We start from the raw sequence: 27,179 nt of genomic DNA, 5'->3' as shown, positions 1-27,179 counted from the left end.
AATTTTCATCTGGCATTAGGAGAAAAATTAATTAATTATTTGAGACCTTGAGGGGGTCCAGGCTGGTGAATTTTGCACGTAGGAGGCAATAACAACCAGTGCATAAAATTTTCAGCTGCCATTTGGGGAAAAATTAATGAGTTATTTGAGACCTTGCCGGGCGTCCAGGCTGGTGAATTTTGCATGTAGGAGGCAATAACAACCAGTGCATAAAATTTTCATCTGGCATTAGGAGAAAAATTAATTAATTATTTGAGACATTGAGGGGGTCCAGGCTGATGAATTTTGCACGTAGGAGGCAATAACAACCAGTGCATAAAATTTTCATCTGGCATTAGGGGAAAAATTAAGTAATTATTTTTCCTTGCAGATGGAAATCAGGTTGACCCTGGTAAAGAAAATGAATCCGTCAATCCTCTAGTTGGGGATCCCGGGTTCAGAGAGTCAGTCAGGTGTACCTCAGACTCAGACAAGATCCTCGAGGAGATCGCGCAGATGCAGGCTGAGGAAGAGGGCCTAGTAGTAAAGGATGATGCCCAGTCTACTGAGGCAGCTGAGTCTAAGAAGCCAGATAACGAGGTGGAACTGCTTCTAGGAGATGATCCAGGGGCTAAGAAATAAGATCAAGTAGAGCTGCATGAGAGCTTGGTGTCGCGTTGGGCATCTTGGCTGTCTGACGGATTGCCGAAAGAGATTAAAGTCCAAGTAGTGGACAAATATCCTCGAAAGGGGAATATTTCTCTCGAGGCCCCAGAATTAAATGAAGAAATAGCAGCTACTCTGAACGAAACGGGTGCCAAGAGGGATCAGCTATTTATCCATGAATAGAACTTAGCTGGTTCAGCCTTATCAGCATTAGGACAAGGCATCACGATGATTTTAAAAGATGAGGAAAAACCCCTAGATCGTCTGGAGTTACTAGAAAAATTAGCGGACGCAGTAAAACTAATTACGCAGCTACATTTCCAGGTCTCTTCAGCTAGAAGAGCGTTTATCTCTCCAATATTGACCAAGTCAATGAAAAATCTGTTACAGACGACCAAGCCTGGGTCTCTGTTGTTTGGAGAGAAGCTAACGGAAAAGATAAAAAATGCATAGTCAATGGAGAAGATCGGCAAAGAGATTAAAGCCTCTCCTCTTCCATCGACCTCTGGTACTAGCAAGAAACCAAGCAAGCCAGCCCCTAGACGCACTTTAAACTGGCGGGGCCCGTATGCGAGACAGGGGAACTCGTATCAGGGCCTAAAACAGTATCAGACGAAATTCCCCCCATCTCAGCCGGTCAGCAAAGGGTCCCTGAGCTTTAATAAAGAATTGCATTTTTCGGCAGAAGACGAAAAACTGTTAGAATACGAAATAACAAAACGGGTAGTTATGGGGGGGCAATAATCAGATGCAAAGCTGTAGAAGGCCAATTTTTATCACCGTTTTTTCTAGTGCCAAAGCCAGATGGCTCTAAGAGATTCATACTAAACCTTAAATGCTTAAATCAATTTATAAAGACCAGTCATTTTAAGATCGAGGATATGAGAGTAGCCTTGAAATTAATTTATAAAAATTACACAGGCCTGCGATGGTTTTCCCCCAACAAAATCAAGTAGTAATTTCGGTAGGCCTTAGATACTCATGTATAAAAAAAAATTGCAAAAATTTCTATCACGTACAGTTTCTGCAAAAAATATTTTTTTCAATTTTGTTCTTAGTACCATAAAAATTAACTTCTAGATTTTGTGGTAATAATATGTATGGATAATGGTGTTGATATTTCATTTGCTGTTTAGCTTAGTAAGACTTATTTGTGTCGACTATGCGCTTACTACTCTGAATTTAAACAAAAATTACTAATGTCCTCTCGGAAATGGGTTAATTCTTCACATAACTTCTGTTACATTTGTAGAAGTTATTTAATCAAAAAACAACAACTAATAATTTCTGAATTTATCGAACAACTATGCGAAAGTTATTTTAAAGTTAATATAAAAAACCAAGACAAAAAATGGGTGCCTCATAAAATGTGTTCATGCACCTCGCAAATGGTCAAAAGGAAAAAAAAAATCTTTAAGTTTGCTGACACCAATGATTTGGATGGAGCCACAAAATCATACAGACGATTGTTACTTTTGCTGTTCAAATATAAAAAGATATAATGCGAAAAATGTAACAGCAATAACATATCCTATCGTGAATACAAGAGAAAATGCTTAAATCAGAGCTTTGAAGAAAGAAAAAAAGAAGCTTCTTGATTTATTTGTTTTTTTAAGTCTTGTTTATAACTAATTTAGTTCATTTAATAAATAAATATTCAATTTTATATTTTTTATATTTTATTTTTTCATAAAAATTGTTTGAAAAACTATGAATCTTTAGGCCTACATAAGAATAAATCTCGATGTGCTACAAAAAAACTAGAGTTATATTTTAATTCGGCATACATAAATACCTAAAAAAAAAACAATATTATTTAAAAGGGAAATTAAAAGTTATATTTCGCAGGCCTGTGTTATTTTCTATGTATTTTAGACTTGAAAGATGCATATTTCTTGGTAAAAATTGGTCCGGGTAGTCGTAAATTTTTAAGATTTAAATTCAAGGGTCAAATATTTGAATTTCAATGCTTGCCCTTTGGACTTTGTACAAGTCCGTATGTATTTACAAAGTTACTAAAGCCAGTCCTGAACTTTCTTAGAGAAAGGGGATGGTTATCGACAGCGACATAGATGATACACTTTGCATCGGCAAATCTCGGGCCGTGTGCAAGAAAAATGTAGCAGTCACGAGAAAAACTCTTATAGGTTAGAGATTTTCTCGGATGCATCGCTCACAGGGTGGGGTGCGCACTGCAACGGAGAAAATACTCACGGATTTTGGTCTCAGGAGGAGAAGAGGTTACATATAAACCAGCTGGAGATTATAGCAGCGTTTTTGGCGCTTAAGTGCTTTGCTAGGGAAGTCCAAAATTGCGAAATCTTACTTAGAATTGACAATACCACGGCGATTTCGTATATCAATCGTATGGGGGGTGTACAATACGTAGAACTTAATCAAGGGCTAAACATATTTGGACTTGGTGTGAGAAAAGAAGAATCTGGATCTTTGTTTCCTACATCCCCTCGCGGGAAAACACAGACGCAGTCAGGGAATCTAGAAGAGTCAATGTAGATACTGAATGGGAGTTAGGAGCCCCCTTCTTTCAGACCATAGTAGATAGGTGGGGGTTTCCAGAAATAGACTTGTTCGCATCAGGGAGTAGTGCTAAGACCGAGGTGTTCTGCTCCTGGAAACGAGACCCAGAAGCTCGTTACATTGACGCTTTTACAGTTAATTGGAGTAAATACCTTTTTTATGCATTCCCTCCCTTCGCGATGGTTGCTAAGGTGCTACAAAAAATCAATTCAGATAAGGCTCAGGGAATAGTGGTGGTCCCTCACTGGCCTACCCAGCCTTGGTTTCCCTTATTTAAATCAATGCTATTAGGAGAACCGTTGTATTTTTCGCCATCACCTAAGCTTCGGTTATCTCCTTGCAGGTCTTTAATTCACCCGTTAGCGGATCATCTTTCCCTGGTTGCAGGGAGGCTCTCCGGCGATCGTATCAACAGAAACTAGTGCCAGCAGAAGCTGTAGAGATTCTAATCTCTTCACTAACGGATTCTACTCTGAAACAATACAACACAGCCCTTAAAAACTGGTGGAGTTACTCCCAGAGTGAAAAGAGAGACCCCCTACAGCCAGATATTTACCTAGTTTTAAAATACTTAACATTTCGATTCAATCAGGAGGCATCATACGGCACACTTAATTCAGAGAGATCAGCGATTAATCTGATAAGCACGATAGACTTGGGTAGTGATCCTGAAATTAGTCGTTTTTTTTAAAGGAGTCTTTAAAAACAGACCACCGAAGCCTAAATATGACACCACCTGGAACACAAAGGCAGTTCAAAACTGGGCAGAAGCACTGGGACCGCTGAAAGTCCTGGACCTAAAATCTCTCACCTTTAAGTTGGTATCTTTACTAGCCTTAGCTACAGCCCATAGGGTTCAGACATTGTCCCTAATCAAAATAAGTGACAGGACAGTTTCGAAGAGCAAGGTGATCATAAAGATATCGGAGCAAATTAAAACAGCTAGAGTCGGAGTTGCACAACCCTCGTTCAGTCTACCATTTTTTAAAGAGCGGAAGGGGCGCTTGCGTCGCCACGGTGTTGTTGAAATACGTAAAAAGAACCAAAGTTCTAGGCGGGAATGAAGACTACCTGTTTATTACATTTAAGAGGCCCTACCATAGGGCAACTGCGCAATCAATAAGCCGCTGGATAAGGTACTGTCTCGTGGAAGCCGGAATACATCCCAGATACACTGCTCACAGCACGAGACACGCAGCCACGTCTGCTGCAGAGGCGAGAGGTTTAGACGTAAACATCAAAAAGAGTACAGCTGGATGGTCAGCCAGCTCACAGGTGTTCGCAAAGTTCTACAAACGCCCGATAGAACCAAGAAAAGAATCGTTTGTAGAGGTGTTATTCAATCAGCAGGGTGAATAAGTCTAAAATAAGTCTAAGCTTGAATAATGATTATGGCATTAAGCTCTGTAACAGGTATTAAGGAATAAGGACTAAGTTGGTTTGCTCTAAACATCTACGATGTAATCTCGAAGAACGAGACTCGTAATATAATTAAAAATCAAACGAACTTACCTTAAGTGAAGTTCGATTGTAATTATATAAGAGTCTCGTTCGAGATGATTACAGCCCTCCCAAAAACTTTTATCCTGAAAAATTTTTTCCCCACCCCTAAAGTGGAGAGTTTGGTTACAGCTTAATTCCATAATTTTGGAATGAGCTTTAAACTGTATGACGATTAGCCGCTAGGGTGCGGCGTAGGAGCAGGCGGCGGGAAGCCGAAATTTTAAATTTATTCTCTAAAGCTTGTGGTTGGATCTAGTCAAAGTAGCGGTACTACGATGTAATCATCTCGAACGAGACTCTTATATAATTACAATCGAACTTCACTTAAGGTAAGTTCGTTTGATTTTTAATTAGACGACAGTCTGCTGCTTGGGCCGGTATATGCAGATTCAAAAAATATGAATGGAATGATAAATTACAAGTATAGACTCATCATATTTTGTATATTCTAGATAGGATTTATTCGGCAAACTTTTGAGCTGACGTCATCAGTTTTTTAGAGAAGATAACCAAATATATTTTGACTAAAAATTTATTATGCTCTTTATAACCTTAAAACATCTGAAAAATTTCAAAACATTCGGTTCTGTAGTTCCTGATTAAATCAATAAAATACATTTACACATTTATTAATTCTTTTGGGTCACTCTGTATATGCAAATCCTAAAAATATCCTAAAAATATGAATGGAATGATAAATCACAAGAAGAGACTCATCATATTTTGGACATTTTAGATAGGATTTATTCAGCAAAATTTCGGGGTGACGTCATCAATTTCTTAGGGGGGATAAGCAAATACATTTTGATCAAAAACATACCATACTTATGATAACTTAACATTCTCAAGATTTCAAAGCACTCGGTTTTGTGGTTCCTGAGTAAATCAATAAAATAAATTTACGCATTTATTAATTTTTTTGAGTCACCCTGTATATACAAATCCAGAAAATATGAATGGAGTGAAAGATCACAAGTACAGACTCATCGTATTTTGTACAGTTTAAATAGGATTTATTCGGCAAACTTTCGAGCTGACGTCATCAATTTTTTGGAGGGGATAAGCAAATATATTTTGACTAAACATTTATTATGCTCTTTATAACCTTAAAACATCTGCAAGATTTCAAAGCATTCGGTTTTGTAGTTCCTGATTAACTCAATAAAATAAATTCACGCATTCATTAATTTTTTTGAGTCACCCTGTATATGCAAATCCAAAAAATATGAATGGAGTATCACAAGTACAGACTCATCATATTTTGTACATTTGATAGGATTTATTCGGCAAACTTTTGAGCTGACGTCATCAAGTTTTTGGAGGGGATAACCAAATATATTTTGACTAAAGATTTATGATGTTGTTTATAGCCTTAAAACATCTGCAACATTTCAAAACATTCGGGTTAGCAATTTAAAATCCATTTACTATATACAATTTTGAAGTGACGTCATCGCATTAGTGGTGGGGATGATTAGACAAATTTTGGTTAGCGTTTTACCATCTACATGATATTCCTAATATAAGTACAAAATTTCACAACAATCGGTCCAGTACTTTCGGAGATTAGCTGTCCAATAAAAATCCGGGACGGCAGACAGACGGACAGACGGACAGACGGACAGACAGATGGAAATGGGAGACCTATTTTTTCGTCTTCGATCGAGAAAACGTAAAAGTAGAGAGTCGGCCGACGGACTCGATTACAATACTTCCTTAGCTTACGCTTGGGAAGTAAAAATCTGGCTAGTGATCCAAGGCTTTTTGTACGACTGTTTCACAGTGACGAGGTTGATGTGGTCCGACTACGTTTTGAAGAGTATTTTTGAAGACGTTCCAATTATCGACAACCGATGGGTCTGAGAGTAATGATGTCCAATCTTACAGTAATATCTAATAATAATGGCCTGTTTTGTTAATTCAGGATTCATGGTCGTGCAGCTCATTTTCCTCGATAGATTGCGACAAAATTCCGGTGTGACGGACGGTCTGGAATCTCGCCGATAACGTGAGGTGGCGGCGTACCTGGGCCGACTAATGTCGCTGATATAACAAACACGTCTGGCTGACCTAAGCTTATGCGGCGACCTTCACGCCGCCGGGGGTGGCGCCTTCGCTCGGGCGCCAGATCCCTCTCCGGGGGAGAGAGCGCCGGGATTGCTCTCAAGCCGGAGACACGGTTCTCAGGTGGCGAGCGCCCGTGAAAACCTGAGAATAAAATAAAACGGCAAGTAATATTTTACACAATAAATAGGGTTTATTCCCTGCCACCAGCTACACGGCTAAAATAACAAATCTTACGGCTAAGTTTTAATTAACTACAGTGCAAAACAAAACAAGAAAAATAATAACACGTCCGGCACGGTCGTTCCCTCCTGGACGGCGACTTCCTTCAGGACGGCTCCTACTGGACTTGGGGGCGGCGACCTTGAATCTGGAAATCGCGTGAAGACGGTACGGCGACCCGGGAGAAGAGCGCGGTGGCGGTACACGACGGTTTCGACTTGTGGCGGTGACGACAAAAAAAGACCGATGACGGTGGTACGATTTTTCGTTGGGGGGCGGCGATTCAAAAACCGATACGCCGACAGGTAGAAAACCCAAGACGGTACTTATGGTGGTTTCAGAGCCCTAGTTTTCAAATATTTTAATAACTAATTGGAACTAATTTCCAGGATTTTATTAATTTTTTTAAGTACCCTAACATCCTGGTCCAGAAATAAAAAAACCATTTTGAAGTGTCGGAAACCTGAGAAATTTGAATAAGACTTTTGGCTCTTTTTCAATAATTTTTAGTCCAGAAATGAAAATCCATTCTGGGGTTTTTAAAAACATTTTATAATGTTTTTTGGGTGCTTTTAGTGTGCCCAATTTTTGGTGGTAGTTGGCTACTTTTTGAGTACATAAAAATTAGTGCTTTTTGAAGGATTTAGGTCATCTTTGATTGTTTACCTTCGGAGAAACAGCTAAATTTTTAGGGTTCAGTCCTCTTTTTAAAGTGCCAAATATCCTGGTACCATCCCTTCTTGATTTGGTGTCGCTTTTTCGTTTTTTTTGCATGCGCCAGAAATAAGAAGCTATTTTGGGGTGTTTAAAAACAAGGTATTTTGTAAGTTTTTTTAGGGTGCTCTTGAAGGAATCTTGTATAATGTGAGTAATTTTTACCGGTTTTTTCGAGTACCCCATTTTTGGTGGTCTACAGATATTTGGGTATTTTTGGAGTGCATTAGTGCTTTTTGAAGAATTTTAGGTCTTTTTCGGTTCTTTACTTTTGGGAAAACAGGTAAATTTTTAGGATTCTGCTCTGTTCTTTATGATGCCAATAACTTGGTCCAGAAGTAACATTTTACATATTACTAATAAAATCCCAGAACGCGATTACTAGCTTCTACTTGGTACAGTAATTGGTAGATTATCTGTTCTTGTATAGGTGCGGCGGAAGTGAATAAAAATTTAAATAGTCTGCAAACTAGAGAATTGCTTAACTTTATTACTATAGCGAAATCTGATATGCACTTAATAATAAATGCATATTTAATGCTCAGAAGTGTCAAAAATTTAGTTTATAACCACTATTTAGAGTGGTGAAAATATAATTCATTCTTTTAATATCAGACGGTATATCCAGAAGCAGCTTTCACACTGAGTGTAAATGCCAGTGATTGAAACAATAATTAATTTGATTTACTGACAGGATTACGCTTAGTATAATTTACGTAAAATATAAGACTATTTTGAGAAAAGATTTTTAGCAATTAGAAGTAATAGTTACACTCAAAATTATCATCTACTAAAATAAAAGTTTTAGGGCAATTAATATAATATTATGACATTCAACTTTTTTAATGACACTAAATATTTTTTTGGAATTCTTGTAGCGCTTGTTTTTATGAATTCATTAACGTATCATATACTTTCATCATCCGTACTCTGCCACTGTCTATGATTCGAACATATCATGTTACTAAAACACACTTGTTTATATTTAGTCTGGAGTGCACTTGTTCATAGGAAACGGCCAGATGGCTTATGAGTTGAGCAGTTGACACAAAAAAGGCACAAAATGCTTCAGTAACTAAATATCGAAAAAATTATATTGTCGTGCTTGCATTTTTAGAATGGAATTTTTTTCGCAAAAAATTAAATTTTAGAAACATTTCTTAAGTAAATGAAAAATGTGTAATTATTAAGGAGGACAATTTCTAGACTTGATCGTTGTTTAAATTAGCATGAAATTACTAGATTTGTGGAATTACTCATATATTTTTAACCCACTGTCAGTAAACAAAATATGTTCCAATAAATTACTTTCACTTATCAATTCAGTAACAAATGTTTCGGCAAAATTTAAAAATAAAATCATTTGGAAAACTGATGTTTGTCGTTCCATTTTATTTGACGTTATGCTCATATTGAAACCACTGACTGAAAGTAGCCCATTTTAATTAATGTGAAGCCCGCAGCCTTGACTGCACATCTGTTAAGAGCAATAAAATAATGAACACCCATTGTTTCAAACAGAGCAGCTACCAACTGTCTAAAATAAAATTCTAAAACAATGCTAGATTTACAAGTAATAAAATTTGTTATTCTTTAACCACCAACAAATACTGCAATTTTATTACCCCAATGAAAAGTGGAAAATTACATTTCCATAAAGTAAACATTCCACATAATGACCGTCGTCTCAACACCAGACATCAGCTTCCACAAACCCATAATTACCTCGTCTCTCGACGTTTCCGTTTCCTGAATTTTCTCTTAAAAAATTGCAGCCTCTCATTCGGTTTTATTAATTTTTTTGCCACACACGACTCGCGAGTGACTTATGAAAGGATGACCGTTTGGGAACCATCAATTGTATATTTTGTGGGTTACGTATACACAAGATGTTATTCTAAGAGATTTGCGAACTTTCTTCTCGCCGAGACGACGTCGCAAGAAATTTATTATTGTTTGCAGCTTCCCGTTAATTTATTAATCGATTGCTTATCCATCCTCTTTCTAATCGAATTTATTGCTACTGACCTCTCAGATTTTCTACCCTGGATTTTCTCTTCGAGAGGGAAAGTGCAGTCGCTCGAGTTGAATTCTGAAATGTCACATCTTCGGATTTAGGAGGTCGAATTACGAAATTTTTTTTATAGATCGAGGGTAATAAAGCGACTACGAGCGCCAGAATTACGATTACGTGGGTCACGGGTGGGTCACTTTCGTCGGAGGAAGTCAGCCGTGGAGCTTTCTTGACCATTTTTTCATTTCTAGGCCAATTAGGTTAAAAATTGTGTAATTTGTGCGCTAATGAAGAGTCCAAAATTTCGGTCCTACTAATTATTGTGTTATAATGAGCGCGTTTATGCTGCGTTGTGGTTGTGCTCATTATGCAGTCGTTTGAGCTGGAGATAATGAATATTAAATGCTTCTCATTAACACTTTCGGTTTCGTTTTAACGTAACGAACATTACAAGTAAGTGGAGTGTAACGACTAATTCTATGCAGCTATTACGGATGATATCTTTTTTCATTTGTCTGTACTCGTTTCTGTATGCTGTTATTATTTTCACTGTAAATATGAATACAGCGGTTTTAGTCATCTTAATTATTACTTGCCAAAGTTCCATCTCGACTAGTGCCTCATTATAATGAAAAGTATGCTGCATTAATTTCAGGTAGTAAAGCTTTTATGGTAGGTTGGTTTTAATATCGGTGTTTGTTTGACAATGACATTGTAATGATACAATAAAGGTTAAGGAACCGTAAAAATAAATTACAACCGGTGGTGAAATCGTAATATGCAAATGTTGCGATGCCTGTGTATAGTCAGCAATAAAGATTTTGTGAATTGTGTTAATCCAAAATTTGAAGTAGCATTATCCCTTATAATATAAGTAAATATCAATTTATTGCTTTGACATTTAAGATAATTTACGATTAACTCAATGGGGTTATGACAAATCTACCTTTGGGCTTAATTATTTTTTGTTCTGTTAAATTGTACTAAGTAATGGTGACTCATGATTGTTGCAAAAATGCCTTTTACTTACCTTCGTGATGGCTTGCAGTTTTAAGTTGGTTCAAAGGTTTTGTAATTTTTGTTCTGTAGACGAGTCATGTCATCATTTTCTTCGCTTATGCAATTTGGACTTTTTGTGTTTTTGTTTGCTTTATAAATTATTATTATTAATCTTTCTTAGTAAACCGTTTGTGTTAATGTTGTCTTTTTCTTTGCCTTGAAATCTTGCAGATGTTTTAAGGTTTTCGTAAACATAGTAAATAAAATTTAACTGTTTATGCCTTGCGAAAACCTGGTGACGTCATCTGAAAATATGCTAAACGCTTGTGATGTCTCAAAAGTACTGTTGCACAATCAAATTGTATCATTTATGGTAGAAATTGGATTTGTTTGACTATGCTTCAGTGGTGCGGGAAGTTCTGTCTGAATAGCTTTAGACCAGTTTTCTTCTACTTCGTTAGATGTTTCGAAAGAAATTAGCAATCAACACTGGCTTCTTATGGTACAAATAAAAAACAAATACAAGAATTACTATATAGACTATAGATTCATTAGTTATTTTAAGAAAATACAGGGTGATCAACAATTACTGTTTGAGTTGGCAATAGAATTAATCAATTTTGAGAGAATTTTCTTGTTTCTTGGCCTGCTATTGCCGAACTAATACAAATGTTCTGCTATGCCACTTTCAAAAGCTTAAAAATAGTTAGGTTATGACATTTTAATAATATGTAATTAATAACAAATTTAGGTTTTTTTTTTTAAATTGTAATATAATATTTTAATTTACGATTTTTGTTTTGTGATCACCTCTATAAAGTAAAAACCAATGGCGAAAATAATACCCCTGCAGCCACTGCATTGCACAAGTTCCAAGAATGTGCAGTTCGCACAAATGCGGACAATATGAAATATATTTGAAAGGGATAACCAACAAAAAAACATATTTTCTCACTGTCTCAGTATACGAAATTTCTGCTGTTTATATTTATACTTCAAAATAATTCGATCCACGTTCTGATAACAAGCATCTACGTTAAAAGAAAATGTCATTTAATTGATTTTGTCTCCTAGCAACAGAAAAAAGAACTAACTTAATTAATTAAGTTATAATGGAGCAAAACGGACCAAATATAATTTTAGACAAGCTGTTATTATAATTATTATTTTATTATTATTAAATGTAAAGAAAAAAAAAAGGAATGCCGATTGCCAGCTTCAATTCCCGAAGCGAGTGCGGTACAGTCGAGGCCATTAATAATGACCGCCTCCCAGTCCTAGCGACTGCCGAAAGTATCCGAACGGTTGGAGAAAGACAAGGTTGGTTTATAACTGCAAACACAGACCTGGATTTATTAAAATTCAGTTTTCTCTAAGGGCTCGGGTAATTTCGGCAGTCCATAGGTAGGACCATGGCTACGGTAGGCAGTCATTATTAATGGCCTCGACTGTACCACTCAGCTGCTTCTTACTATATCACTAAAAAACAAACGAATTAAAAAATAAAGAAATACAATAATAAAAAAAGAGTGCGTCGACCCAGGGAAACATTAATTTTCTCTTAAATAATATAAAAGCCAAAAATATGTTGCATTTGTATTTTTTGACAAAATGATGATTAATGATAATGATTGGGTAAATTAAAGTATATATCCATGTATTATCAATTGTTGTTTATTATAAAATATATTTTATTTTTATTTATTTATCATATATAAATATTATAATTAATTATTATAATAATATTGTATAAAAAAATTAAAATACAATGTGTAATTTATCAACTAAAGTAAAAAGTAAATATTTACAAATGTTAGAGCAGTATTTATAACTTATTCGATTTAAAATACTAATTACTGTTTATCCCTATCATATAATACAGTTATTAGTGGCCTATGATGGTGACTAAAATGAGTGATAATATCAGTTCTTAAATGAGTAAAAAAGCGTGTGACAACGGCATCAATTGTTATACCTAATTTAGTCGTTGGAACACTCAAACTAACACATTGTATTAAATAGTTTATTAAATAGTTTATTTCTCCCTCTCTTTCTATAGCGCGGCGTTACATGCCTATGTTCAGACTTAGTTCAGACCGGTGTCGGTGTCGGTGTCGGTATCGAACTCGACATCGTATTCCGGCGCTAGTCGTATACGTGTTGTATAATATGAAAAGAAAGAAGTTAAAACTCCAATAAAAAAACAAAATCAAGGTAGACATCAAGTTGTTGATGGGGAGAATTAACCAAGAAAAACATGAAAGTCTCCCATGGAGTCGATTACAATACTTCCTTCGCTTACGCTCGGGGAATAAAAAATAATAAATTGTTATATCAGTGAGTTTCGTGATTATAAGGTTGCGGTAAAAAGACAGTTTGTCGGTAGAAAATAAGCAGTTACCTGTGTTGAGATTTGAAAAACTTGAGTATGCTGAATTTCTTTAAGTTCCTAATTAGGAAATTAAAAGTAATATAGTTAATTCATAATTAGTTACATGGTGTATTACCGTCGGAAATAAATTATTATTATTATTAAAAACCCAATCATTATAAAATTTGAGTCTACGAAATTTCATTTATTTTATGATAATTCCTATAATTTAAAAAACAGATAATACCAGTCGCAGTGTAAGAAAAGAAGTGGCCCATGAAGAGATCGAACCAACGACCTCCGCATTATTAATACGCGATCACCATTCGATCGTAACGATTATCAAATGTTATTATTATATAATTTGTTTTTTTTTTTGGCAAAATGTGAATGCTTGGGGTAACAACTCAACGCGGTTTCATAAACCACAAATACAGGAGTATGTTATTTATAAAATTTAAGTAGCATTTTCAAGTTGTTGCTGGGTATGATTAGCCACATTTTGATCAACGTACATACATATAAAATTTGACAGCGATCGGTCCGGTAGTTTATCAAATGATCGGTACAATAAATATCGACGCAACAGATGGAAACGGGAGACTTATTTTTCATACTTTAGTTTCATTAAACGTTGAGAAAACATAAAAGTACACATTTGTCGGATGTTGACTTTTGGCTATATATGTTACAAAAGTTATACGGGAATGCACCTTTTATTTAAATTTTAAGGATACGTAGTTCAAATCAAATATTGTAAGTAAATAGCATAGCAAACATTCTATTTTTCTAATATGTTGAACAAGACTATAAATTCTTCTTTCTGCATTACCTGTAAAAAAAGCTTTTTCAATTCATCCTTGTATAAGTTTTCTTTATCCATATTTTTGTACCTGTATTTCCCGAAGGATGTCTGAATATTTCTCAGCTTTAATTTTAGTAGAAAATTACTCACTCTATAAAAATCTGTATCATCAAATTTATTCATCATCAATCATCATCATTTACCTACGTAAGATGCTTTTTAATATAATTATAAAATTTTATTTTGCCCTATAAGTAAAAATATATATATATATATAATACCCTGGGTGAGCGTGGAATTCGAACCCACGCGGGGCCGAGCACTAGTCCGAGAATCCATCAACGCACCCACTCGAATGCGATGTGGAAAATGTTGCACAAAAAAACTTTTGTAAAGTAATTAAGTTAAAAAAATGAAGAATTAAGTTAAAAAAATGAAGGCGGATTCATAAATTCCGTTCAGTAGTTTCGGAGATAATCTGTCTAATAACGTTAAAATACGAATTAGCATTTGTGTCTTGAATCTTTGGTTGTGCCCACGCATTTTCACTGAAACAATGAACTAATTTTATGAAATCGTGAGCTACAGACTCACTGTTTAATGACATCATCGATGTCAAATTCTAAACCTACTTTATTTATAATAGAGTTGTTATAGCTTTCGGGGTTTTTGGCTTACTTTGTTACGTTGTAAACCAGATCTTTCAGGTTCTCTTACCTCGATCAAAACGTCGACTACTTGCTTTAAATATTTTATAATGTCAAAAATTGTCACTGTTTAATAACTTTTAAAATTAATTATTTCAGTGAAGCATTTTTTTCGAAGACCTCTTGCGTGGGGTCATATTCTCTCTAACTTTACGCAAATAACTTGTGAAATATCCAATTTATCATTTGTTTCAGTTCCGGATTGACAAGAAGTAAGTATGATAATATCTGATTTCACTTTTCGATAGTTTTGATTTCATAGTTGGAATTGTGTGTTAATGTGCGCTAATTCAGCGGTCATAAGTTCACAAATCTGAGAAAAATCATTAAAAATTTGTTACTTTTAGGTATTATGCGTCAATTTGACGCTCACTTGCGAAAACAAAATATTAATTTTTGCAATAATGAGAATCTAAATTGCTTAAAATGTTAGGGTTAAATGTAATACAATTTTGATAAATTTTCAGTAGTTTAATTATTTTTTATGTAATTTGCGTCATTTGCGACACAAATTGTGGTTAAACTAATTAAACTACGCCCTACGTTTTTCGCATCTTTTGTTTCCAGAGCCTTCCCTTATGTTCAATTTTAAAAAATAATTACGACATAACGACTGTATACAGTAAAGTAGCAATAATTTTTTACGTAGCCAACCAGACAAGCCATCGCTTTACAGTTGTTTTTACGGGGCTTTAATCATTAATTCATTACTATTCTTACTGGTCTATGTCAGCGTAACAACAGCCTTAAGGCGGTTTAAAATTCCAGGTTGATCGGTTCCGAGATTATCTATCCAAAAAATTTTTAACAGAACTGACAGACTGAAAAACTTGCGTTTTTGTACTCTAATTTAAGCCACGGAAGTCAAGAGGTACTCAGTTCCTGCCATTGATTTTTATAGAATTTCGACCTATACCTTTGCTTTTATTCATTTCAGCAAAACAACGATCTTAAGGTGACCTAAAACTTTATATTGATCTATGTCGTCTTTCATGAAACCTAAAAAAAATGCTAGGAAGTTATTTATATAGAACTTGCCTCGCCCTTGAAGTACAGGCGAAAAAATTATAAAATAATTGAAGTTTGCGAATTTTATTTTATTATGATAACCGCTGCAAGTTAAAATATAGATGTGTGGACTGTTGAAGTACAGGTAAAAAAACATGCTATGCGTGTGTTTCAAGTGAGTTTTCCGGTGCATAATTTTGTGGTTAGGTCATCAATATTTTAGCAAGAACACGAGGATCGCTTTGAATAGGTGGATGTAATACTAATAATAAAAGTACTGTATACTCAAATTTTCAAGAAAACGGTGTGGGCAGTTCTTGATTTGATCAATAAAATAGACTGCCTCATTCATATTTTTTTTCTAATCATCCTGTATAAGTAATTTTAAAAAGTATGAATGCATTGATAAACTAAATATTTTGCACATTTTGGATAAGATCTACTCGTCAACATTTTTGAAAAGATTTTATCAGTCTTTTTGGGAAAGGATAAATGAATAAATTGTGATTAACGATTTCTCGTGCTTATGTTAATTTTGAAACGTTTGCAAGATTCACAGTATTTGGTTTTGCAGTTTCAAAGTTAAATTGCACAACATTGTTGTACAATTTTTATTTTTTTCCTATGAATGTGTATTTCTAAAGCAAAAACTCAACACGGATATATAAACCACAGTACCATCTACACAATATTCCTAACATTCATATAAAATTTGACAACAATCGGTTCGGTAGTTTCGAAGACTGTCTCTCTAAAAAAAAACGGCACGACGACAGACAGACGACACACAAAGGAAAACCGGAACCATTTTTTTTTGTACTTTAGCGATCATGAAACGCGGGGAAAACATGAAAGTAGTCAGTCGCTAGATGGACCCTATGACAATGATTCGTTCGCTTACGCTCGGGAAGTAAAAATTCAGTAGAGCGGAAATCGGAAATGGAAAGTGTGCATTTTCTTTGTATTCTAGAAGCTATGAGACACCAAGAAATTAAACGTTGTTCGAAATTATCTATTAAAGTAGTAGTATAGTGTCTATTATAGTACTTCCCATAGTTTTATCACTCGAAAAGTAAAAATCTGCAAGCACTCTTAACTGTATATTTCTATCCAAAACATATGGACCAAATTTAAATTTTTAAAGTCAAAAAATAAATAAATAAATACTTTATGCGATCTTCTTCTTAAACCTTACCACAAGTTACTTGTGTTTAAAATAGTTACAATAAATTTTCTTTTAGTGTTATATTTTGCTGTGTTAGTTAAGTTGTATGTATGTTGTTGTATGCTACAGTGATCTAAATTTTTGAGGAGTGTACAATGTGATTAAATTTTCAAAATGTCAGTGTTTTGATATTTTTCAACTAGAAGACTATTATGTATTTTGAAAAATTTTCGGGTTCATCTCTAGGTAAATTTTCTTGCGATACTAAATTTACTGAGGTTTAACCTAGTAGTTTTTTTTTGGGGTCCATTGGCGACTAGCTATTTTCACTTTTTCCCAATGGGTCATAGCCCCTAGAGTACGAAAAAAATCTATCCCCGTTTCCGTCTGTCTGTCTGTCTGTCCGTCTGTCTGCCGTCTGTTCGGATTTTTATTAGACAAATAATCTCCGAAACTACTACTTTACTATATCATGAATATCATGTATGGTAAAAAGTCTAATCATCCCCACAAACATTGTAATGACGTCTCCTCAAAATTGAACATAATAATGAGTTTTAAACTGTATAAAATAACATACTCTGGTATGTGTAGTTTATGAATCCGTCTTGAGTTTTTAGACATCCAGATTTTTGTAAACATGGAAACTTTTTGATCAAAATATCTCTTCTTATCCCCCCCAAAAATAATGACGTCATCTCAAAATTTTGCCGAATAAATCCCAACGAAAATGCCCAAAATATAATGAATCTATACTTGTGATTTATCATTGCATTCATATTTTTTAGAATTGCTTGTACCGAGTGACTCAAAAAAATGAATGAATCAAGAACAGCTCACTCCAAGAACGACACATTTTTGTTATGTATTTTTTCACATAATACAGCTATGAATTTTTAAATATGACCATATTTTCCTCTTTTTTTCTTGAAAAATCTTGGTCAAAAAATGTTTGTCTCTTTCATAAATAAATATGAATTTGTAAAATTCTACAGGATGTTTCACAAAAAAAAATTATAAGCCTAAATGAGATCTTTTAGACTGCGTCAAAGAATTGTTTCAATAGTTTACGATAAATTTCCGTTACTAGAACTTTGGAACAGCCTGTGCAAATGTTGCCTCTTTCAACTTTTACTTTTTGCTAAAATAATTTGTTGTAAAAAAAAATGTCGGCCGCTTATTAGCTTATTTCTCCGCCTCAGTAACAATTAATTATAAATTGTTGACATTGTGATAGCAAGATGTCAAATTTACAGAAGAAGTTTTACGTAAATTTTCAAGAATGTAAGTTTCACTTACATATATTTTTATTTACATCTTGTACACACATAATTTGCAAAATTTGACCTTATCCACAATCTTCAAGCACTGTGAGTACGCACTGATGCTCGGGTCAATTAATTCAATTGACATAAAATTTACACAGACTATTATTAGTTATTGCCTATGAAATCAAAATTATGTAAATACTGTAGTAAATTACACGTACACTTACTTTAATTCTGGAATTGTACTACTAAAATCACCCACAATAAATAATATTACTTGTACATTTTAAAATACAGGTCCGGCACCTACTTTCCTTTTCCCATTCTACTCCAGAAAGTCTCACTGGAAAGCGTACTTAACATTATAATAAAAACAAAGATACAGATTAACATTTAGTACCCCAACAAGACGTCTATTTACGACTTCCGGCGTTCAACTTAACTAGATAATATTCCTCCGTAGTACCTTTCAGTGCGTAACTTTTGTCCTAAAACAAAGAAACCTCAAACCCTCTGAAAAAACCGTTACATCAGTCTGATTATGTCAGTCGTACCTTCGGTACCATTTTTTCCAACGGAAACGCGGCGCCTCAGACCACAGGAAATGGGCGTACCTGAACGCCGTAACCAATATGTAACAATTACACCAGCGAATTAACACATTCTTTCCCACACTCCCCTAATTGCAGCCAAATAAAACCGTAAGTACCTCTGATTAGATCGACCGTCACTTTCTCGTTTTAATTTCTTCCCTGGTACTTCAAACCATCAATCATGTTAATCTTTTTTGGGAACTGGAGTGGACAAAGAGATTGTTTTATTATAATGGAGTGCAGTTCCTGATTAACATTAACGGCGGATTTGCGAAAGTCAACGCTGGTGCCATCAATCACGGGATTTGGTAAATACGGAGAGCGGATGGTCTAATAGAGTCATGATCGGGGAAGAATTCCAAAATTGTCTAACTGACACTCAATGATTGTTAATCGTTTGGTATGCAAATTTTACACATACTTCCGAACTTTCTTTCCGCGGTGAGGATAAATTTCTCTAAGGTTTGTCGTAATTCGTAAATAAATTTACGCAAGACGGTTATTTTGACGATGCTGTATGATTATTTGCAGATTGATACTCAAAGTCGGAATAGTTGAGACACTTTAGTACGGAGTGTTAAATGTATTTGCTTGAAAGTGCGAAATCTTGTGAATTTGCATCGCTTCTTTCCATATTTAAACATATGTATTATGGAAATTTGCATGAGAACGAGCGTTTTAAATCAGTTTTCGTGTCGAACATGTTTATGGTCGTGAAGCAAATATCTAATCTTAATCTATTAGCAGAAGCTAGAAGCGTTGGTGTCAATTTTATTAGGTATGAGATTTACGATGATGGTTATTAAGACGTTTGCTGGAATGCACCTAAAATGGGTTAATCAATTTTCGATTAAGGTTTTTAGTTCTTTTCAGTTTGGGATTCCAGTTTGAACAATCGAAGGGTTAAGCTGTAAATGTTAACAGAAATTATTATTTTTATAAATATGTACTCGATGCATACCTACAAATATCTAATAATTACAAAATCTCAAAGATTAGGATAAAAAACATGTACTGTGTAAGAGTTTTAGAAAAAAAATCCTTGACCTAAAAGTGCGAAAAGACGAAGATTCTGATACTGAATTTACTGTCTCAAATTATCAACAATGTACGAAAAGACTCTTTAAAAAACAGAACTTAAATTGTACACATAGAAGTTCTTTAGAGATTAGAAAAAAATGTAAAACACAGTTTTCAATATAATCAGTTCTTAATTTATTTAACTCGATGAATGTGACAAATTTTTAACGACAAATTTGTTAAACTAAAACTGAGGTTAAGTTTTTTGCTTCTCATATCGTACACTTTCAAAATTATGTTCAGTTTCAAAGAACTGAATAAGAAAATTGTAGCAACAACAGAATAATGAAGATATTAGTAGTACCTAAATAAAGAAAAAACATAAAATCGCTTTTTAAAACGTCAAACTTCAACACAAGAGGATAGGAAAATACAAAATATATTAAAAAATTGGTCAAAGATTACTTCTACAGAACTTCCCTCACCCATAAAGTACAGCTTGCCAAATCCAGAAAAGTTAAAAGATTTGATTTTGCGAATTTTATTGTTTTTTATGGCAACCATTATAAGCTAAAATAAAAATATGTAAGTATCTAATGTTAGGTGCGACTGAAGATTGAACTGAAAATCATTTATGGTACTCATAATTTAAGACAAATAGTGATAACACTTATCAATCTGTAGACGTGAGAGTGAAACAGAAACTAAACTAAAAGATGTTTTCTACGAACTGCAATAACCAGATCACAATGCCAACGGTCCAGACTTTCTTATTGCTCTGACTTCCCGCTTATTGAATAAAACACTACATTTTATTTTGATTTTCGATGTTGTAATTTATATTTGGTTAATTATAACTTGTCTAGATCTAGGGGAGCCTTAGCATCTTCTAGACTCCTCCTAGCTACGGCCTTGTCTAGGGGTTATGGAATATCGAGAAAATATGAAAGTACCAAATTGCCAGATGGACAATTACTGTACGTCCTTAGCTTATCCTCGACAAGAAAAATAACTTGAAAGTGTTTATGTTTTTATATCGGAAGAATGTCACGCAGAAATTAGTTTCATTTGAATGAGTTCGTCCCCTCAAAACAGAGGATCAAAACTAGTAGTAGGCTACAATCGACAAAGTGTCATGAAAATCATTATTATAATTTTTTGTTAAATAGAGACGTTTGTATTTTCACATTTTCGGGAAAATGGGGTGACTCGTTCTTAATTTGATCAATAAAAAATATGAATGAAGTGATGAATCACAAACTCATCATATTTTGCACATTTTGGGTAGAATTTATTCGGTAAAATTTTGAGATAACGTCATCAATTTTTTGGGGGCAATAAACAGATATATTTTGATTACCAATTTACCCTGCTTACAATAATTTTAAAATGTCTGCAGCATTACAAAGTATTCAGTTTTGCAATTCTTGATTAATTCAATAAAATAATTTGGCTATTCCAATAATTTTTTTGAGTCACTCTGTATAAGCAAATCTAAAAAATATTAATGGAGTGATAAATTATAAGTATAGAGTCATCATATTTTGCACATTTAAGATAGGATTTACTCAAGAAAATTTTGAGGTGACGTCGTCATCAATTTTTTAGGGGCGATGAGCAAATACATTTTGATCAAAAATTTACCATGCTTATCATAACTTTAAAACATCTGCAAGGTTTCAAAGCATTCGGTTTTGTAGTTCCTGAGTAAATTGAGATTCAAAATTATATTGCAAAATGTTGTTTTATGATTTTGATTTTGATCTGGACCTTTCGGGTAAAAACTCAATGCCGAGTCATAAATTACATGTGTAGGACTACATTATTTTATACAATTTAAAACCCACATACTATCTAAGTTTTCATACTTTATCACATTATTGGTGGGGATGATTAGACAAATTATGGTTAGCGTTTTACCATCTACATGATATTCCTAACAGAAATAAAAAAATTGATAACAATCGGCCCAGTACTTTCGGAGATTATCTGTCTAATAAAAATCCGGGACGGCAGACAGACAGACGGATAGAAGGACAGACGAACAGACCGACGGAAACGGGAGACCTATTTATTCGTACTCCAAGGGTCATGAAAAGTCGAGAAAATGTTTCGCTTACGCTCAGCAAGTAAAAACACAAGAAAATAACAAAATTGTCAAATTGTGAAAAGATGAAAAATAATCAGAGCGCCTATATGATATACGCATATTTAAATAGATTTTTTGTTTTAGGAGTCTTATCGCCATATAGTTTTTTTAGTAAAAGATTTTATTAAATTTATTAATATACATATACAATACACAGTATGTTTTCTTTTATACACTAAATAAGTTGATGTTAATGTTATAACTAACTAGAAAATACAAAACACACTAGACCTAAAAAAAAATGGTCCAAATTTATTTAGACAGAATTTCCCTGGCACCTGATGTCAAACATTCAGAAAAATTCACAGTCTTCAAGGCGAATTCATATACAGTACAGAAGTCTGCTATTTTATAGGAGTACAAATTAAATAGTATTTGATATGAAACATTTTGAGGGGACGTCATCACATTGATGAGAAGGAATGATTAGACAAATAATAATCGGTCCGGTAGTTCCGAAAATTATCTGTGCAATTAAAATTGACACAGGCGACAGACAGGCAGACCGAAACGGAAGACCTATTTTTCCGTACTCTAGGGGTCATGAAATGTCGAAAAAACATGAAAGCAGCCAATCCTCGGATGTACCCTATTATCATACTTTCTCAGCTTATGTTTAAAAAATATTTTTTCAAAAAACAATATACAGAGTGTTTCAACTGCCTGGTTGCGGAAAACAACGCATTTGTAGTAGTAATAATAAGAATATCGTCTACTATTGAAAACACTCTTTGACGTCTTTAGGGCTAAAGGTTAGAAATATTTTCAAACATACAAGGTGATACGTAAGTTGTACTTTTTAAATAGAAAGCCTGTACCTATATTTTTACAGATTTGTATTTTTTCTACAGGATGATTAAATTTATAAACTGTCACTTTTATCATATTATTCAAATGTGATATCTTGGAATTTGAGGTGAAATTTCGAACTTATCTCAAAGTAAAATTTATTTATATTTAAAATGTCACATACTTATATTTGGGGTTATAATCGTTTTTTTGAAAATATTATTAGTTACTGGTACTAAAGAAAGCTTAATTATTAATTTCAGACAAGTTTGAAAATGATAGGGTTTTATGTTTGAAAAATTGGTCTAAGGTATTTTTACGATGTACGAGTGATTAAAATCGGCGTGGGTAAAACGCAACAATGTATTTCTTAATAACTCGAATTACAAGACTGATTATTATTATTATTACACAGTGATTATGTAGAAAATAATTCCGGCGCAACTTGACGTATTCTCGTGGACTCGATTGACTGAATAATGGATTTGACTAGACTTCTCCCATTGTCTGGATTACCCTAACTGCTCCAGACGGAGGTTCTCATTTAAACAGCACGCGGTCCTTCTCGAAACGCCTACGTCACCGCTTGTAGACTTCGGTGGGGCACCCATTCGCGACTTCCACTTCCAAGCTCTTCTCCGACCGCCGTCAGCGATAATGAGTCATCGGCGACCTACATAACTAGAACCCATAGGCGTCGTACCGGGGCGGGGTATGGGTTTATTTCGTAACAGTATTAAATAGATCTTCCCTCACCCCTAAAGTACAATACAACGTATCCAGCTTTTTCGATAAATTTGATTTTGAGAATTTAATTTTTTATGACAGCTCCTATATGTTAAAATAAAATATCTGTGAACTGTTAAACTACAAGTAACGAATCATACTATGCTTGTATTTCCACTGAGTTTTTCTATAACAAAATTTTGTAAAGAGATCTAGGTGCGGTGTAATGTTTATAATATCAGTAGGGGAGACCGGGGTTAGTTGGCGCACTTTTTACTTTAGATCTTTTATTTCCGTTTTGAAACCATTTATGGAAGGTTTATCAGTGTTAGAAGAAAGGTGGAAGATCCAGCAACATTTAGACACTGCTAAACCACGTCTACATTTATGTAAAAATTTGTTTTGATTTTTTTTAAAACGCCTTGCAATTGCGCCAAATTACCCCATTGTCGGGGCAAGTAGGCGCATGTTAAGAGGCATGTTGGCATATGACTAAATTGACAGATAATTAAGTCACAGAAAATTTATTAATAGATAAAACAAAAACCAAGGTTTATTCTTTGGTAAAAAAAGCAAAAACAGCAAAACACAAATTTTTTTCTAATTTACTGACTGAAAATGTCAATCTTCGTCAGATGTGCAATTATGGCACACATAATGATTATCACCATCGGTGCACTTTTCATGAGCCCACATATAGCATTCAGTACACTGGATCCATTTCTCTTTTGAAGCGCTGTTAGAAAACCTATCTAAACATACAAGACAGAAAGTATCTTCTTCATCGGAATCAGTTTCCTCGTCAGCAACTATATGCTTCTTAGTGTTAACGCTTTTCATTTTTTTTTTTTTTGAAAGACATTTCTCTTTATTCCTTTTTCTTTGGCTCCACTATTGTTTTTTTTCCTTTTGTTTTTCTGCTCTTCTTCTAATGTGTCTTTAATTTGCGTATCTGTTAATATGGCTGTTACTCGTCTTTTTCTGCTAGTACTTTTTAGCTTTTCTGGTGCTGCTTTTGGTAGCGGTCGTATATTTTCTGGTGTAGGAGGTGGGGGGGTATTCGATGGAGATCTGCGAGATGAGGGACCAGGTTGTGGCTCGCTAAAGTTTATTTCAGCTGGATCTTCTTCAATGGTCACGTTAGCTGGAACATCTTGAACATTTTCTGGGTTCGGTCTGTCTGTGACATATCCAGGCATATACTCTTCATCTTGAAACACATGCGCATTATATGGAAAAATTCCTGTTACTGCAAATCCGGCTTTTATGTTAGCAGGAGAAGCAGCAAGAGGCAAACAAGAGTTTACAATTTCAGGAATGTCATAAATAGTCATCGTATGGCCAGGGTGATTGGTCATCCATGCATCGCAAGAAGAATTCACATATTTCTTTAACGGCCCATAAACACTTCTGTCTAATGGTTGTAGTTTATGGCTACAGTGAGGTGGAAAGGATAAAACCGTGACTCCATTTTCTTTGCAATAATTTAAAGCATCTATGGACAGATGTGAGTCGTGGTTATCCAATATAAGCAGGGAAGGCCTTTCCCTAGATGTTTTTGAATGTTTAACAAAATGTTTAACAAAAGCAAAAAAATGTTCGGCGTTCATCCAGCCTGACGGATTTGCACTTCCTGCACTGCTTGGTGGTGCATTTCTTAAAAAGTGATCTCTAAAGTGTACTCGAGGGAAAATAAAAAAAGGTGGAATAGAATTTCCCGTTGCGGAAACTGCTAAAGCCAATGTCACTAACGTTCCTCGTTCAGCCGAGACAATCTTTCCAATTTGTTTATACCCACGCCGGCCAATCACTCTGTCCGGTTTTTGCACAGTCGTTATTCCCGTCTCGTCCATGTTCCATATATCCCCGGACTCAAGCTTAAGACGATCTAGCACTGTCTTTAAATTTTCTAAAAATCGGTTAACATTTGTTCTATTAAAATTTGAAGCTCTTGCCAAGCTGGTAGCCTCTGGTTTTCTTATGCTAAGCTCCACATTTCTTTTCAAATACCCGGAGAGCCAGTCTTCTCCTGCTAATTTATTTGTTTTCCAAGATTCAGGTATTTTTATTTTTAACGCAGTTGCATATTGGAAGGCAAACTGTCGAACTTCTTTTGGAGTGAGTCCATAATAAATATCCGACGCTTTTTGCAAGTATTTTTTCAAGTTATTTTCTTGTTCTAAACTGAACACCTGTAGAAGCAGAAGAGTGGGTAGGTATGTATGTATGTATATGCCTACCTAGGTGTTTAAAAAATTTCTTACCTGTCTAACTTTTTTATAACCAGGCTGAAGAACGTGACCTAGTGTGGCTTGTTTGCAGTACCTTGTTAATGTTCTAGGAGGAATATCAAAGTCTTTTGCTACACTTCTAATTGATCGTTTCTCATTTTTGATTATTTTTACGGCTTGTGCTACAATATCCGGTGGAACATTTGCTCGTTGTGTCTTTCTTTTGTAGTTACGCATGTCTGCCAATCAAAGATGTTCACTTCAACAAGGTTTTTTAAACCTGACTATGTTTTAAACCTCCTGGGATAACTTGGCTCAATGAGTCAACTAGCCCCTTAATGACTTAGCCAACTAACCCCTGGAGTATTTACTACATTGAAGACTAATTTACAGCAACAATTGAAAAATTATTGCATACTGTATCAATGTATCACATTGAGAACACTTTGAACTACTTACCTGATTAAAATTATTTAAACAAATACCGTTAGATCTTAAAATTTAGCAACTTTTCTAAGGAAGACGAAATTTACTCACTGACTACAAACACAAAGAAGTTGCTGTGTTTTCTAACTTACCGACTCTACGATGCTATAGAGTTTTATACAGTTGGAAGCAGATGTCAGCATGACACAGTGCAATTTTAAAAGAATTCTGTTACGATGTTTGTTAATTATTGCCACCGAGTCAACTTACCCCTGTAGCCAACTAGCCCCGGTCTCCCCTACTGTAGTTTCAAAATTTCAGAAAAATGGAAACCTGAACCGTTCTTTATTTAATCAACAAAATAAACTGCTTTAGAAGTAATTGCTGTAAGTAATTCTAAATTAAAAGCATGGCTCTCAGAATTTACAAACTTTCTATAACGTTTGTTTGCATTATTTTCCTTTTGTTGAAATCTACTTTACCTCCCTTTTAAGGTGTTGTTCGCTCACAGACTATAGCGTCCAAATTTTATATTAAGTAAATTCTGAACACTGAATTTACAAAATACGACGGTCGTCATTCAGAAAGTAGGACCTTCATCCTTCATAAAGTAAACTTCAAAACAAATCTGGAGGTATACGGTAAAAAATAATCGCGGATTCATAAACCACGAGTATAAAAAAATGTTAATTTAGGAATTTAAACAACATTTACTGTACAAAATTTTGAGGTAAAATTATCACATTGTTAGCTAATAAGGTCCACTCGGCGAATGGCTACTTTAATGTCTTTTAGACGTTTCAAGGCCCTTAGAGGATAAACAAATAGATTTCCCATTTCCATTATGTGTTTGTATGTGGTCTGTCTATGGCGATTTTTATTGGACTGATGATCTCCGAAACTACTAGACCAATTGTTGTCAAATTTTAAATGTATGTTAGGAATATATTGTAGTTGATAAAACGCTAACTAAAATTGATCTGATGTCACCTCAACATTTTATAAAAACTATTTAAACTTTATTAAATAACATAGTCCTGTAAATATTTGTGATTTATGAATCCGCTTGATTTTTGTTACAATTACTTTCCTTTACATAAATATTTATGCAATACTTATTGATGCACACTATATTTTTTTAACTTTAATCAAATTTTATAATTTTTCAAAGAAGCAGGATAGACCATTTTTTTAATAATTAACTTTAGATATTTTACCAAAG

The 27,179-nt window shown here is 34.4% G+C and overlaps 2 protein-coding genes across 2 annotated transcripts; one reads left to right on the top strand and one right to left on the bottom strand.

The window, feature by feature from the left end:
* Window positions 1–2,695: 2,695 nt before the first annotated feature.
* Window positions 2,696–6,549, top strand: LOC135142153 (uncharacterized). Its single transcript, XM_064073824.1, has 8 exons — window positions 2,696–2,792; window positions 2,825–3,067; window positions 3,127–3,327; window positions 3,397–3,526; window positions 3,571–3,704; window positions 3,877–4,091; window positions 4,174–4,534; window positions 6,407–6,549. The coding sequence occupies exons 1-8, from the start codon at window positions 2,696–2,698 to the stop codon at window positions 6,547–6,549; spliced, it is 1,524 nt and encodes a 507-aa protein (XP_063929894.1).
* Window positions 6,550–20,487: 13,938 nt separating this feature from the next.
* LOC135142152 (uncharacterized) lies at window positions 20,488–25,768 on the bottom strand. The gene is made up of 3 exons (XM_064073822.1): window positions 25,565–25,768; window positions 24,292–25,492; window positions 20,488–20,552 (listed from the first exon to the last, which is right to left on the bottom strand). The coding sequence occupies exons 1-3, from the start codon at window positions 25,766–25,768 to the stop codon at window positions 20,488–20,490; spliced, it is 1,470 nt and encodes a 489-aa protein (XP_063929892.1).
* Between the last annotated feature and the right edge of the window lie 1,411 nt (window positions 25,769–27,179).

This window comes from Zophobas morio, unplaced genomic scaffold (genome assembly GCF_036711695.1).
Source record: "Zophobas morio isolate AGI-343-1 ecotype UQ-CSIRO unplaced genomic scaffold, CSIRO_AGI_Zmor_V1 ptg000046l, whole genome shotgun sequence".
Taxonomy (NCBI): Eukaryota; Metazoa; Arthropoda; class Insecta; order Coleoptera; family Tenebrionidae; genus Zophobas; species Zophobas morio.
The sequence above is the reverse complement of the archived record's forward strand: the minus strand, read 5'-3'. Positions and strand labels throughout refer to the sequence as shown.

Bases quoted from the DNA above. Each gene is read 5' to 3' on its own strand.
- LOC135142153 (XM_064073824.1), top strand. From the start codon at position 2,696: ATGGTTATCGACAGCGACATAGATGATACACTTTGCATCGGCAAATCT. The intron at 2,793-2,824 runs GTTAGAGATTTT...CATCGCTCACAG, and splicing joins CACGAGAAAAACTCTTATAG to GGTGGGGTGCGCACTGCAAC. The intron at 3,705-3,876 runs GTGAAAAGAGAG...TTTTTTTTAAAG, and splicing joins CTGGTGGAGTTACTCCCAGA to GAGTCTTTAAAAACAGACCA.
- LOC135142152 (XM_064073822.1), bottom strand. From the start codon at position 25,768: ATGCGTAACTACAAAAGAAAGACACAACGAGCAAATGTTCCACCGGAT. The intron at 25,493-25,564 runs GTAAGAAATTTT...CTGCTTCTACAG, and splicing joins GTTATAAAAAAGTTAGACAG to GTGTTCAGTTTAGAACAAGA. The intron at 20,553-24,291 runs GTACTAGCAGAA...CATAACCCCTAG, and splicing joins AGCACCAGAAAAGCTAAAAA to ACAAGGCCGTAGCTAGGAGG.